Raw genomic sequence first — 12,732 nt, forward strand, 5'->3', positions numbered from 1 at the left:
CCCCTTCTGCAGTGACTGGTACCAGCCCCTCACTGGTAGCCCAAGCCCGGGCCTGGCAGGCAGAGGTCGAGCCTCCTCCTCACCTTGTGTTCTCTGCAGGTGTTCAGCCACAGGAGCTGGAGATCATCCTCTTGCCAACACACAGACCCCCAGACTAGATCTAGGCTTTAACAGAACCGTTACCATGGCCGAGCTGTGACCAGTGACTGCCAAATCTAGTGCAGAAAGGCATCTTGGAAGAGAGACTGTTTCATGGCTTGAAATTCAATGTACAACCCTGATGCATACAGGACTTTTTTAAACTTGAATGCGTTCTCTATATGGAAAATATATTAACTTTTTTCCCCAAGACCCCCTGCTCAGCATTCAAAGTATCTGGGAGACATGGACTTTCTCCACAGCCACTGTATGCCAAGGAGGTCACTGAACATGTCTTTAGCTGCCCTTGGAGCTGGATCCTGTCAGTTCCTCCTGGGGCTGCACAGAGGGTGGTCACACAGGACGGACCAACTATCTCATGGCAGCTTTGAACGCTGTAGGAACTGTGGGTAAGAGTCTCACTGACCAGACAGGCCTTGCAGGGCAGCATCTCTGCAGCTAACAAAGAAAATTCTTCAACTGTTTACAGCAGAGGCAATCTGATCACACATCTCCCATGATCACACCAACATCTCTGTGTGTGACCCTAATGAACTTCAACTAGATTTGCATGTAAAACATTTCTGTAAACCTTATCTTAAAAAAAATAAATTTTCTCCTTTATTGCCCTAACATGTAGCAGGAAGGAAGGTGGCACTGAAATGCCAGTTTATAAACAGATGCAAATATAAATCTCTGCTAGGGACACCACACCCCATGATCTCATAGGTACATCCTCTTGGGTTTTGACCACAGTTTCTCCTGGTGACTTATTGCAGGAATCCAGCCCCTCATCCTGCCCAGAGCTGCTTCTCCAAGGGCCTGGGTGAAGGAAGCCCTTTTAGAGGGGAGAAGAGGGGAGGGAGCCCCAGATTCCTTCCTCTGGCTACTCCAGGAAACACGCATGGCAATTTGAGTTCTTTACTTCAATGTAATGTTCTGCTCTAAGCAGCTACCGCCGTTCGCAGCCTGGCACCTGGCAGCAAGAGCCTGGAAACAAAGGAGGCTGAAGCATTTGCCTGCGTGCATTTGGGCTTTGCACCTAAGCAGGGGAACAGTGCCTCTCTGTCGCTGGGCAGCAGTTGGAAATAAAGCAGCACGACAGCTCGGGACATGCTCGGGGGTCACCAACCCACTGCTGCTCATTAAGCAGGGCAGCGTTCCCACCAAGTGTCTGCGCACAGGGACAGCCCCACGCAGGCCAACGTTTCAGATCAAAACATGTAACAGCTCTACAGTACACTGAGAAAGATCTCGGGGTAGGATAAGGGATTTTAAGTTATGGAAGCAAAAAAAAAAAAGTTGTGAAAATTTGGGACATGGATACATTTATGCATGTTGTGATCATCTTGTGCTCTGATCATGTGCTCCAAAATACCTCTTTTTGTTCAAACAGACACTTAAAGAGCCACACAAAATTGGTGAGGAACAATGAGATGCAACAGCAGCAGGGACACGGACACTAACGAAGGGTAAGTACAGCTGGGACAGGAACTGAGCTGGAATCCTTCATGATTACTGGTGCTACATTTGGCACAGCATTTCCCCCAAAGACCTTGGGAAAGGGATTTAATTGAGACCGGAGAGGAGCTCACAGAGAACTGACTCAGCATAAGGAGGGTGCTGAACCCCACAGACACCTCCATGCTCTCTGGGGCCAAGGCAACAGGTGAAGCTCAGGAGAGGCCACAGCACTCTGGTGTTTTGTCTGCATTGATCTTTAGCTTGGAAAAGTGATGATTTGGCTGAGGTAACAACTCTCTCCGAATTTGGCACGTAGCCTGGATGACTACGGCAATAGCATGAGTGGAAACAGAGATGTATCCTCCAAAAAAAACAATTTGGAAGACCGTACACAATTCTCAGGATGCTGTTTTTCCTGTATTTTTGCATCTAGATATTGCAGGCAGTATCCACAAGCAGAGATACAGAAGTGATCAAAAGGCATTCACTGCTCGTTGCCTGCTAAGGTGCTGTTAAACTGCTTTCAACAACTGGTCACCTTATTCCCTGCACTGAACACACAGAAAGCAACTTCCATTTCATGAAAGAAAGGTTAATCTGCTGATTAATCTTCTTTGGGTTTGTTTTTATTAAAGCAGTAAAGGCTCTAATCTCAATAATAAGATATTCCACTGAGTCACCTTAAATCTGTATTACTCCCTAACGATGTGTCATCACTTCTCTTCCAGCTTTTCACCCCCTCTGTTCTGAGCTGCCATTCCCGGGGATGCCAGGCCTCCATCCACCCCACGGCCTTCCTCCTTATACAGGAATAAAATGGCATTTGACCACACCAAAGCCTTGCAGAAGTTTTCTCAGCTCCAGACAGGTCACCGTGTTCCAACCTTGCCAGGCGTGACAATCCAGCTCGGCACATGTGTGAGTGACACCAGTGACCATTGTGTGCCTGACAGAACAACCACCACTATCTCAGGAAACACCCCAGCTCCAGCGCCGCCACGACAATGAATCCTAGATCCTGAGTCACTTTAAAAAAATGTAAAAAAAATAGGAAGAAACCCTTTAATAGCAAGGGGAAAAACAGCATTGTATTTAAGAAACCAGACTGGTAGAAAACAGAATGATTTCCATGCATATAGAAAGGCTGCTTTGCAGTCTGTAAGCACACCCTTAATTTTTAAAACATACTTAGATTATCAAAAGACCACTTTTCCCTACTTATTTCGTTAAAAAGAGGAGTAATTCAGCTACATTTAATTAGCTCAAATTATGGTAGGAATGGACCACACATATAAGACTCATCTCATTCTTTTTTCCCCAAGAGTTTCCCTTTTGGCTACAAGTTCTCCTGTTAATTTTCAACAACAAATCACAATCCGTATTGAAATCTTGAACATCATTTTACAAAAAGCACTTCCGTCAGAAAAATTTAGTCACGGCTCACACAATTTAGAAAGTTGGGTTATTTTAAGAGAAAAAGGCAGAATCATTGCCAGAGAAACTCAGCCAGTACTTTGAGGCTTTAGGAAGAGTTTTGTATTTTGTTTTAAACCACACAGAGGCGGCACCACCCGGTGTGACAGTGAGTGACACTAAACCGATTAGAAATGAGATTCAGCAGCCAGCAGAGGAGCTCACAGACTCGGGCTTGGGTTTGTCACTTTCTGAGGGTTGGGGCATTTAAAGGAGTTAATGCAAAGGTCATTTGAGGAGGCTGATGCGCAGGGTAAAAGCACACACGGTGCCTTGGCCGTACAGCCCCAGCCCCCTCTCACACAGCACGGCTCTCCCAGCCACTCACCTCTTGGTGTTGTAGGCTGTATCTTGTGGCGTTTCCTCAAGCAAGGTCACGTAGCCCAGTGCACAGGTGAGGATGAACAGGACTGTCAAGGTATGAGCTCTCCTGAAACGCAGAGGAGAGAAAACTGACGTCAGGAAGCAGAAAAACTCGTCCTTTCACCTGTCAGTGAAGCGTGATGGACAGACAGCGCCCGGTGATACTGAGGACGTGTAATGGCACAGCCCACAAGCAGCATTCCCAACGGCACCGCACTGGTTATCACCAGCACACGACAGAAACCTGCCAAGGAACGGGTCTCGCCTGTTCCCCCTGCCCTGAGCTTTCAGTGAAGGAAGATTTGGGGAAACACTTGCCAAGTGAACAGCAGCAACTTGAAAAAAATTAGCACCACCTGTGCTAATACGTAGAAACAACCCCCAGAGCTCTCCCTCCTGACTAGCAGGGTCTGCACCAACGGAGGTATTTCAGAGACTGTTCACAAAAGCTGCAGCAGATGGACCAGCCTCTTCAGACTGAACAGGAGGAGTCACTCCAGACACGGGAATTACACGTTACCAGAAAAACTAGTCATTAAAAAAAAAAAAAAAAAAGGTAAAATCTCTGAATGAGGACAGTTGCAATTGTAAGAATTATGACGCTTCTCTAGATGCCTCATTAGCAGTAATTCTCACAGTTCCAGTTCATCCTAGACATAAAGAACAGGTACATACACACACACCCACGGGTTTGACACACAGAACACTCCTACAGTGCCACAAATGTACTCTTTTAATGTCACACTGAAAATTCTTTTCCTAATGAGAAGCCATTTATTGTTTTCACTGGAAAACTCCTCTGACCTCAGAGGAGGGGAAGAAGGGGAAGTCTGGCCACTTAAGATCAAGTCCCAAAGTCACCAGTCCTGGTTTAGAGGACTATACAACAGCTCTTAATACAAGCAATGAAAATCACCCAGGTATAAAGCACCAAGCTTAGAGAACAGGGAAACTGAGTGACAGTATGTGTAGGTACTGTTTGTCTGTGTGTGCAGGTGTAAAGTACATCACAAGGAGTATTTGTACACACCGGCTCTTTTCAGGTGATATTGTAATACAAGCCAGCACTACATTTCCAGTTTATGCCAAAAGACCAAAGTTTGTGTATATTCAAGTTGCACAGTGCCCGATAAACCAGAGATCACCATGGACTTTTAAGGGGTCCACTGACACACCGTCAAACATCAAACCCAGAAATCTACCTAAAACTGCTCTGGAAGTTAAGGTAATGGTTATTTTGAACTACAGTTTCATCCTAATCCAAACCACAGCCACTTCTCGCAGCATCCCTTTAATCCCACTGGGAAACGCAGGCAATACCTCATAAGCAGATGCAATCCTCTTCTGCCGCTGTTAAAAAGGTGTTGGGCTTTTAACACCGTCCTTCCTCGCAGCCCAGAGGACAAGGACTAACCAGCTCCGGGGGAAAAAGAAAGAGAAGGACCCAGGAGTATTTTCAAAATCAGCCAGGAATCAGCAAAAGCAGGCAAAGGCTGGTGGCAGCAAGCTCCCTGCTCGGCAGCGGCATTTTCCTCGGCCTCCCCAGCTCCGGGTCCCGGTGATTCAGAGAGCACACGCGTCCCCGCGGCTGCCACGCACCTGACTCGCGCCGATTTTGTAACCTACAGGAGTCCAAAACCTGCATCCAGCCCTGCCAGAGGAGGCGGCACGGCAGGGGGCTGAATTAAACGTTCCCATTCACTGCAACCAGACTGCGGTGCCGCCCGCTGCATGTATATATGAACATAATTAATACAAAACCAACCTATATGTTGATCACAGGATATGCATTCTATATTATGCCTTGTTTTATTGTTTACTTTTTTGAACCTAATGTCCAAGAGGCTACCGAAATAGACCTTGAAACGCTGTTTTCCATCTTACCATTTCACCATCTGAACACCTTTATGACGTCAAATACTTTTTCAGGGCATTGAGTGTCATGGAAATTGCCAAAACACTCAGTTATTAGCATCTCCTCGTGTAGATAGACACCTCTAGAAACTCCTCTACTAGAACACGGATGGTCTGGTTTCACTCACCTGGTGGGCCTTGCAGCAAAGCAAACAGTCAGTGTTTGAGCTCCAGGCACAAACCTGCTTTTGGGTTAGTTTTGGTGCCACAACCATCACCTGGGAGCTCCCCACAGTCCCCTATCTAACCACAGCCAAGAGGCCCCTCAGCTCACCAGCTCCCTTCCCACTCAGTTGCTCCCCTCCAACCCAAGGCAATTCTCCCACAGCAAGTTTTGGAGCGGGTTAGTCCTGCAAACGTACGGTCAGTCTGGCACCAAACCCAGCCGCCAGGAGAAAGACGTCGGGATGGGTCTGTTGTGGGGAGAACAGGTTGGCAGCTTGGAGCTGAAAACTGCGAGTGGTGACAAAGTGGTGGCGGGTGCCAGAGGCAGCAGAGCTTCCTGTCAACCTACCTGTCAGCGCAAAAAACAAATAAACAGGCAAACACAGAGACACGCCGTGCCCTGCCACAGCTTGAGAGCTAAAAAAAATAAAACAGAAATCCACAGTCACGTGGAACAAGACTAAATGTGACACATTTACAGTGGCCAGAAAAATGAGCAGCATACAGAAGTACTCGTACCAGCGAAGCCAGCCTGGGCTAATTAAACTGCATAATGAGGGATTATTTTAGTCTGCACATAGACTTTAAAATAATGCAGCCAGAGGAAGACAACAGAGCTAAGAAGATCCCGGCAAGGTAAGCACTGCAGGAATTACACAGCAGGGCTTACGCTCCCCACGGAGCTGGGGAGGCTGCCGGGAGTGAAGCATCTCCCCTGGGAATTACATACGGCCTGGCCACGCACCAGGGGCACAGACACCACCAGCTTGAGGAGGTTTTAGGTCAAAAAATCTGAGAAAGCAGTGCCTAAGAGCATATACATATAAAAATACGTAAGGCCAGTAAGGTCAAAGAGAATTCACAACAAATCCCAAACTATTAAAAAGCCAGAACATTAAATAGCTGATTTTTCCACACTAGCATCCTCCTGACTTTCTGTATCTCACATCTAGTTCTTTCCCCATTTGAACACTGGGGCGTTTGGGGGAAATCATTCAAGTCTTGTTTTTATAAAAATCTGGAGAGCAGCTTGTGCCCCCAGCCCCATCCCTCCCCTCAGCCCAGAGCAGCCCGTGCCCCCAGCCCCATCCCTCCCCTCAGCCCAGAGCAGCCCGTGCCCCCAGCCCCATCCCTCCCCTCAGCCCAGAGCACAGCACGGGCTTTCCCAGGGAACGGGACTCAGTTCCAGTCCAGCTTCTCTTCTCCTGCTGTCACACTCAGAAACTGCAGGTTTTACAAGGAAATTACTATCAGAGCTTTAATTTTCCAAATAAAGCAGATGACAAAAATGACCTAAGGCTATTTGTAAGTATGCTTTTTGGGGGGGCACGGGGAGGGCCAGGAGCAGCGATACCCAGTGGAGAGGTGACCTCCTTCCATCTCCAGCACAAAGGACAATCAGCTTAATGAGTGGCACCACACCCTAATTACTATCCACTGCTCTGCACTAGCGTTCTTGTTTGTCAGAAATGATGCAATGGCTGCCCTGAAAACAATAACAATCATTGAGAACAACCTGCAGAGTATTTATTTATTAATCTTTTTGTCAATTCCCTAAGTAAAACCCAATCCCAAGGACCAGCAGAGTGGTCTGTCCTTCTGTCCCTCCGCTTTAGAGACTCACATTAACAGCTCCTGCTGGGGAAGGGGCTGTCAACAAACCCTGCTGGGCCCACCTCAGCCTAGCAGCAACTTCTTCACAAGTTATTTTTTTTCTTGATTCCAAATAACAGTAAAGTCATAAAAGCATTTCAAAAGAGATTTTAAGCGACTGTCCAAGCTGCCTGCCCTCCGTACACCAACCCCATCTGACGCCTGCTGGGACCTCTAAGAAAACATGACAGATGGACAACACAGCAAAGGTATTACTGCAACAGCAGCGGAGTTATTGTGAAGAATAAGGCAGAGGGCAGTTATTGTCAGGAAAGACGTATGGGAAAATACAACAATAATTAGTAACAATTTAAAACTGACCAACATTTTGACATCAAAATCAAAACTGTAAATAACATGGGAGCAGTCCTGTTTGGATATAGAGAGGTTTTTGAAACCTTCAACAAAAATGGGTCGTAATCTTGGCATTATATCCCAAATTAGAGACATGAAGCAGACGTTCAGGTTGCGCAGGGCTGAAGCAAGCGCTCAGGACTCAATATTTCAAAATTAAGCGTTTAACTGCCAGTTTGTGACACAAGATCTCTCTGAAAAAAATAACTAGTGGCCACCAAGCCGAAGTCTGCACTTTGTACGTACCGCTGCCTGAAAGCTCCAAGTATCTGTGTCTGCAACGCAACAGAGACGTGGTTTGAAGCTGTAGAGTGTGGTTTAAAATCTGTTTAAACTCTCAGAGATAATAAAAAAAAAAGGCACCTATTCTTAGACCAGCAACGAGCCTTCAGCACATCTCTAAAGGTACACAACACTGATTAAGTTTCTGGACATACTTGTGACGCTCCAAAATAGTAACGTTCAGTTTCCTTGCCATAAGCCAGTGTCTCTCATAAACCCATGGCTGCAAGAGAAGCACCAAGGCTCGTTCCTCCAGAGAAGCCAGACCTGGGCATTCAAAAGCCAAGCACCTTCAGCAAACCAGCCGTGTGCCTTCCAATGAGGGGGGAAAAGCCAATCTCCACTGTGCAGTTCTGCTAAGTTCACAAGTTAATCAAAGTTCACAAGATGATCTGTTTTAAATGTTAAACATTTTCATATGTTTAAACCTACTGAAATCTTGGTTTCAGGTTTCAGTTTAAAACTGATCCAGAGCCTAAAGCCCTGGCAGGGGAACTCTCACAGGGTCCCTGCATAAAGAGATTTCTTCCGCACTTGGAGCTGACTTGAGGGAACGATGCGATCCCTTCCTTCCAGGAAAGGGCTGGGACCTTCCAGTGTCACAATTCTCAGGGGACAGCCACCTCCTCTGCCACATGAGTCAGTGCACCCGGCCTCGCATGGCACCACGTCCCAGCAAAGGGCACCACTGGGGAGGACCCCACCTCACATGGCACCACGTCCCAGCAAAGGGCACTGCCAGGGGGACCCAAACACCCCAAAGCCACGGGCTGGGTGACACCTTGGTGGCCTGAGACAAGATTTCTCTGCTGGAGTTCAGCAATGTGCTCCAGCGTGGTCAGTGCTGGGCAGGCAGAGAACGGGCAGAGGGGGTCAGCAAAGACAGGACCCCACCTGGGCCCGCTCCAAGGCACCAAGCTTGCATAGGATGGAAAAATAAAGATCCAGGAAGTGTGAAGTTTCCAAGGAGCTCGCGGGGTGTTGTAAGAGCTGCACAATCCTCACCAGAGGGCACAGAAAAACGTTCCTGCCGATTTCAGATCTTCCCTCTCCCTAATCTCTCTCTCTGATAAGCCACCAGCCTCTCCCATCAGCCCCCTGGAAACCCCAGAAACCTCCACGTGACAGCAAGACAGAAGTATTTAGCGTGAGAGAAAAAAAAGCATCAATACCCAACTGAGGACATTAAAGGTAATTAAATTCAAATTAAAGTCAGGCTTAGCAAAAGCAATTAACCCATAGAGTCACCACGTAATGTGGCGGCAAGGATGTATCTGGCACCTCCCAACATCTTCACATCAAGGCTGGAAGCCTTCCTGGAAGATGTGCTTTGGTTAAATACAAGCTATGAAATAGACACAGAAATCAGGGGTAACGCTGAAATTTCAGGGGACAATTATACACAATTTCTAATTAGAAGATTCCAGACTGGTAATCCAGGCTGGGGCTGGGCCGGCATGAACAGCCTCAACACCACACCACCTTCTGCTGCCAGGACAGGGAGGAAAGTTTCCTTTGCTCTTCAGAAAAGTTGCTTGTATATTGTTGTGTATAAGCTTGTTGCTTATACACGGCAATTGTACACCCCGACTCTCATCATTTATTTGATTTAGTGGAGATAAATCGATTTACTATTTCACAAGCTGTTTTGCTCCCCCTCAGAAAGACACCCATCCCTTCTTTCTCCAGCATCAGCTATCTTTAGGCATCTCTCACAGTTACTGCTCACTGGCACCAAACCCCAGCTTCTGTGGGATCCTCCTTTTCCCCCACAGAACCGAGTCCCAGCAGCACCAGTCTGTTAGACACACCAGAGTCACTCTCCCACGGGTGACAGAAACCAAGCCACAGAGACGTAGAAGACTCTATGTGGGGATATTTAAAAAAAAAAAAAAAAAACAAACAACAAAAATAAAAGCCACACTACAAACAAAACCAACCTGGTGGTTTTTCCATGCTAGCTCAGTAAAAACATCAGATCTACAGCGCTCCACGCAGCACAAAAACAAAAGTCAAAGCCTCAGCCACAAAGAGGTCCTTTGTTTGCATTCAGAGAGAATTCTGTAAGCGGACAGGCAAGAAACAATGGCAGGTACTGGGAACACCAGTGGCCGCGTTTGCCCAGAGCAGTGGCCTGGGGACGGCCCGGCCCCTCCAGCGCTCGGCCAGCGGGAAGAGAGGTGGGAAGATTCGCCCGGGGATAATCCCTTTCATAAAGCTGCTCCCTGTTTCCTTCCCTTGACATTCCCCAATGACAAAAAGAGCTGACAAGGTACTGACTGAGCAGGTTCCCACAACGTGGCTAAAATAGAGTATTTTCCAGATTCCAGTTATTAAGACTGAATAAGAACTGAAGTATTACACAGCATGTGACTTCTTTTTCAAAGTTTTAAAAAGATTCTAGAAGAGCAGGCAGACAGCTAGGAAGTACCACCGTTCCCAAGGGCCGCGTTTATAGCGGTGAAATTACCTTTACAAACTGAACTACTATAGAATCATATGGGGTTGCAAGGGACCTCTGGAGATCATCTAGTCCAAGATTACTTCTAGAATGATTTCTGACTGTGTCTACAAGTCCCCAGTTCTTGAATTTTTCCAAACTGAGCAGGCTACAAGAGTAACCATGTCCACTGGCTTCCAAACTTCAAGGAGAAAAGGAACTTTCCACACGGGCAAAGACAGAGGGCACCTACACTCCTAAATTTCCATTTTCTGTGACTGCCTCTGTAACAGACAGTGCAAGAAGAGTACCAAGGCTCACAGGAAGAAGATCATTCCTCTGTATAATCTTTATTCTCAGCTGCTGTAGGAACCGAGTCATTCCCAAAGGGTATGGCAACACGCTGGCACCCACGGGTCAAAAGGAACAGTAGGAAAAACCTTGAAATTTTTACAAGCATTTTAACTCCTGGCTGACAGCACAAGCAACTTACACTTCTAGGGAAAAATACAATAAAATAAACATTAAGGAACAATTTAAACTGCCCTCCTGGAAGGGATTAGCCAACAAAGGGGAAGCCCCTGAAAGAATGGTGGCACATTCGGACCTTCAAAAGAAGCATTCACAGGGACAAATTAACTGCAATTACAGCCCATATTTCAGGGTGACAACCCCAATCCCTGTACCAGCAGCAGAGTGCACACTGGCACCACACCCCCACCACAGGAAAAAGGTGCAACAGGGTGAGATTATACAATAAAACCAGCAATTCCTGGCAAGAGCCTCCTTAAGCAGACAGTAAGAAAACAATGGCTTTACCCATTTTCCATTTATAAGATGGCACCACTCCGCAGACCTCGGCAGGCTCCGGTTATTCAATCGCTCGCTCAGCCGACATGTGGCTCTCCAATGTGCTCTCCAAGAAAGGTCCTCTTGCCCTCAAGACGACGTCCCTCGGCTACACTTGCCCGTGTCAGGCTTCTGCAGAGACCACCCTGCGACCCGGCAGCATGGAATCCTTCCTTTGCTGTTGGTACCGGCAGAAACGTCCCCCGGAATCGGCGGCTTCATCCAGCCGGACACCCCGCGCCCGGCCGCTGCCCGCACTGGCAGGGTGAGAGCCAAGCGCCCTCCCCCTCCGGCTCCTTGATGTCAAACTCCAGCCAAATCATATCGCCCTCGGCTCATGTTCCCAGCGAGGGACCTCACGCTCAGCGCGGGCTCCTTCGTCGAGGGGGACGTGCGTTTAGCACACACAGGAAAAACTACAGACCTACACACGTGCACTGGAGGGGGTTTCTGGAACAACTCCAGCAGAGACGGGATTTAGGAGGATTTTTCCAGCATCTCTCCCTGCGAGGGCTGACTCTAACAGAACCCCGATTTGCCCCGCTGGCCCAACAGAGGCAGCCATGGCTTTTCTGCACCGATTCCCTGGATGGAGCACACCACAAAACCATAGGAAATGATGGCTCAGTGCTGGACTTGGCCGCGTCAGGGTAACAGCTGGACTCCGTGATCTTAAAGGTCTTTTCCAACCTAAAAGACCCTATGACTCTACTCTACAAAACACCTCACCGGCACACGTTGGGGATGAGGACTCTGGCGTCCTGTGAGGACAGAACAGGGACAGACACGGCTCCTCCCGAGCCCGAGGGGTTGACACACACCGGCGGTGCCGGCAGAACGCCCGGAACCAGGCACCAGCCCGTGCCCAGACGGGGGGTCCCCAGCGCCGGGGGACCCGGGCGGGGCCGGGGAAGGCGCCGCTGCCCCCAACCCCGCGATCTTAAAGGTCTTTTCCAACCTAAAAGACCCTATGACTCTACTCTACAAAACACCTCACCGGCACACGTTGGGGATGAGGACTCTGGCGTCCTGTGAGGACAGAACAGGGACAGACACGGCTCCTCCCGAGCCCGAGGGGTTGACACACACCGGCGGTGCCGGCAGAACGCCCGGAACCAGGCACCAGCCCGTGCCCAGACGGGGGGTCCCCAGCGCCGGGGGACCCGGGCGGGGCCGGGGAAGGCGCCGCTGCCCCCAGTCACCGCCACGGCGCCAGGAAGCGGTAATTAGTATCACCGCAATACCTGGAAAAGCACCTTTAGACACAGCCTACGGTCTCCCAGCACCGGTAGCTGCGGCGGCGAAGCCAAACGCCAGGTAAATCGCAGAAACGCGCCGCAGTTTTGCATTTTTCCCTCCGTTTTCCCCAGCCCGGTGCCCGGCAGCTCTCCGCCGCGCCGCCCGGACAACCGGGGGGACCGCAGGGCAGGAGCGGGCCGGGGGGAGCAGGGGCCGGGCCGTGAAGGGGCGGCTCTCACCAGAAGAAGGTGTTGGTGCCGTCGTCGTAGACCTCGGACTCGGTGCTGCGGCGCAGGCCGGGGCCGTCCCTCTCGGCTCCGGGCGGCGGGGGCCGCTCTTCCGCCGCCCCGGGGGGGCCGGCGCCGCCGTTGGGCTGCGGGGGCGGCTGCTCCTCCAGG

The 12,732-nt window shown here is 49.2% G+C and overlaps 1 protein-coding gene across 1 annotated transcript in view; it reads right to left on the reverse strand.

The window, feature by feature from the left end:
• PTDSS2 (phosphatidylserine synthase 2) overlaps positions 1-11,975 on the reverse strand; it is a 39,836-nt gene extending 27,861 nt beyond the window's left edge. Inside the window, exons 1-2 of the mRNA XM_014940698.1 lie at positions 11,066-11,975; positions 3,404-3,505 (exon numbers count right to left, since the gene is read on the reverse strand). Coding sequence (XP_014796184.1) covers positions 3,404-3,505; positions 11,066-11,076 — 113 coding nt within the window. The 5' untranslated portion in view covers positions 11,077-11,975. The remainder of the gene's footprint in view (positions 1-3,403; positions 3,506-11,065) is intronic.
• Between the last annotated feature and the right edge of the window lie 757 nt (positions 11,976-12,732).

Source organism: Calidris pugnax, unplaced genomic scaffold (assembly GCF_001431845.1).
Source record: "Calidris pugnax isolate Ruff unplaced genomic scaffold, ASM143184v1 scaffold98, whole genome shotgun sequence".
Taxonomy (NCBI): Eukaryota; Metazoa; Chordata; class Aves; order Charadriiformes; family Scolopacidae; genus Calidris; species Calidris pugnax.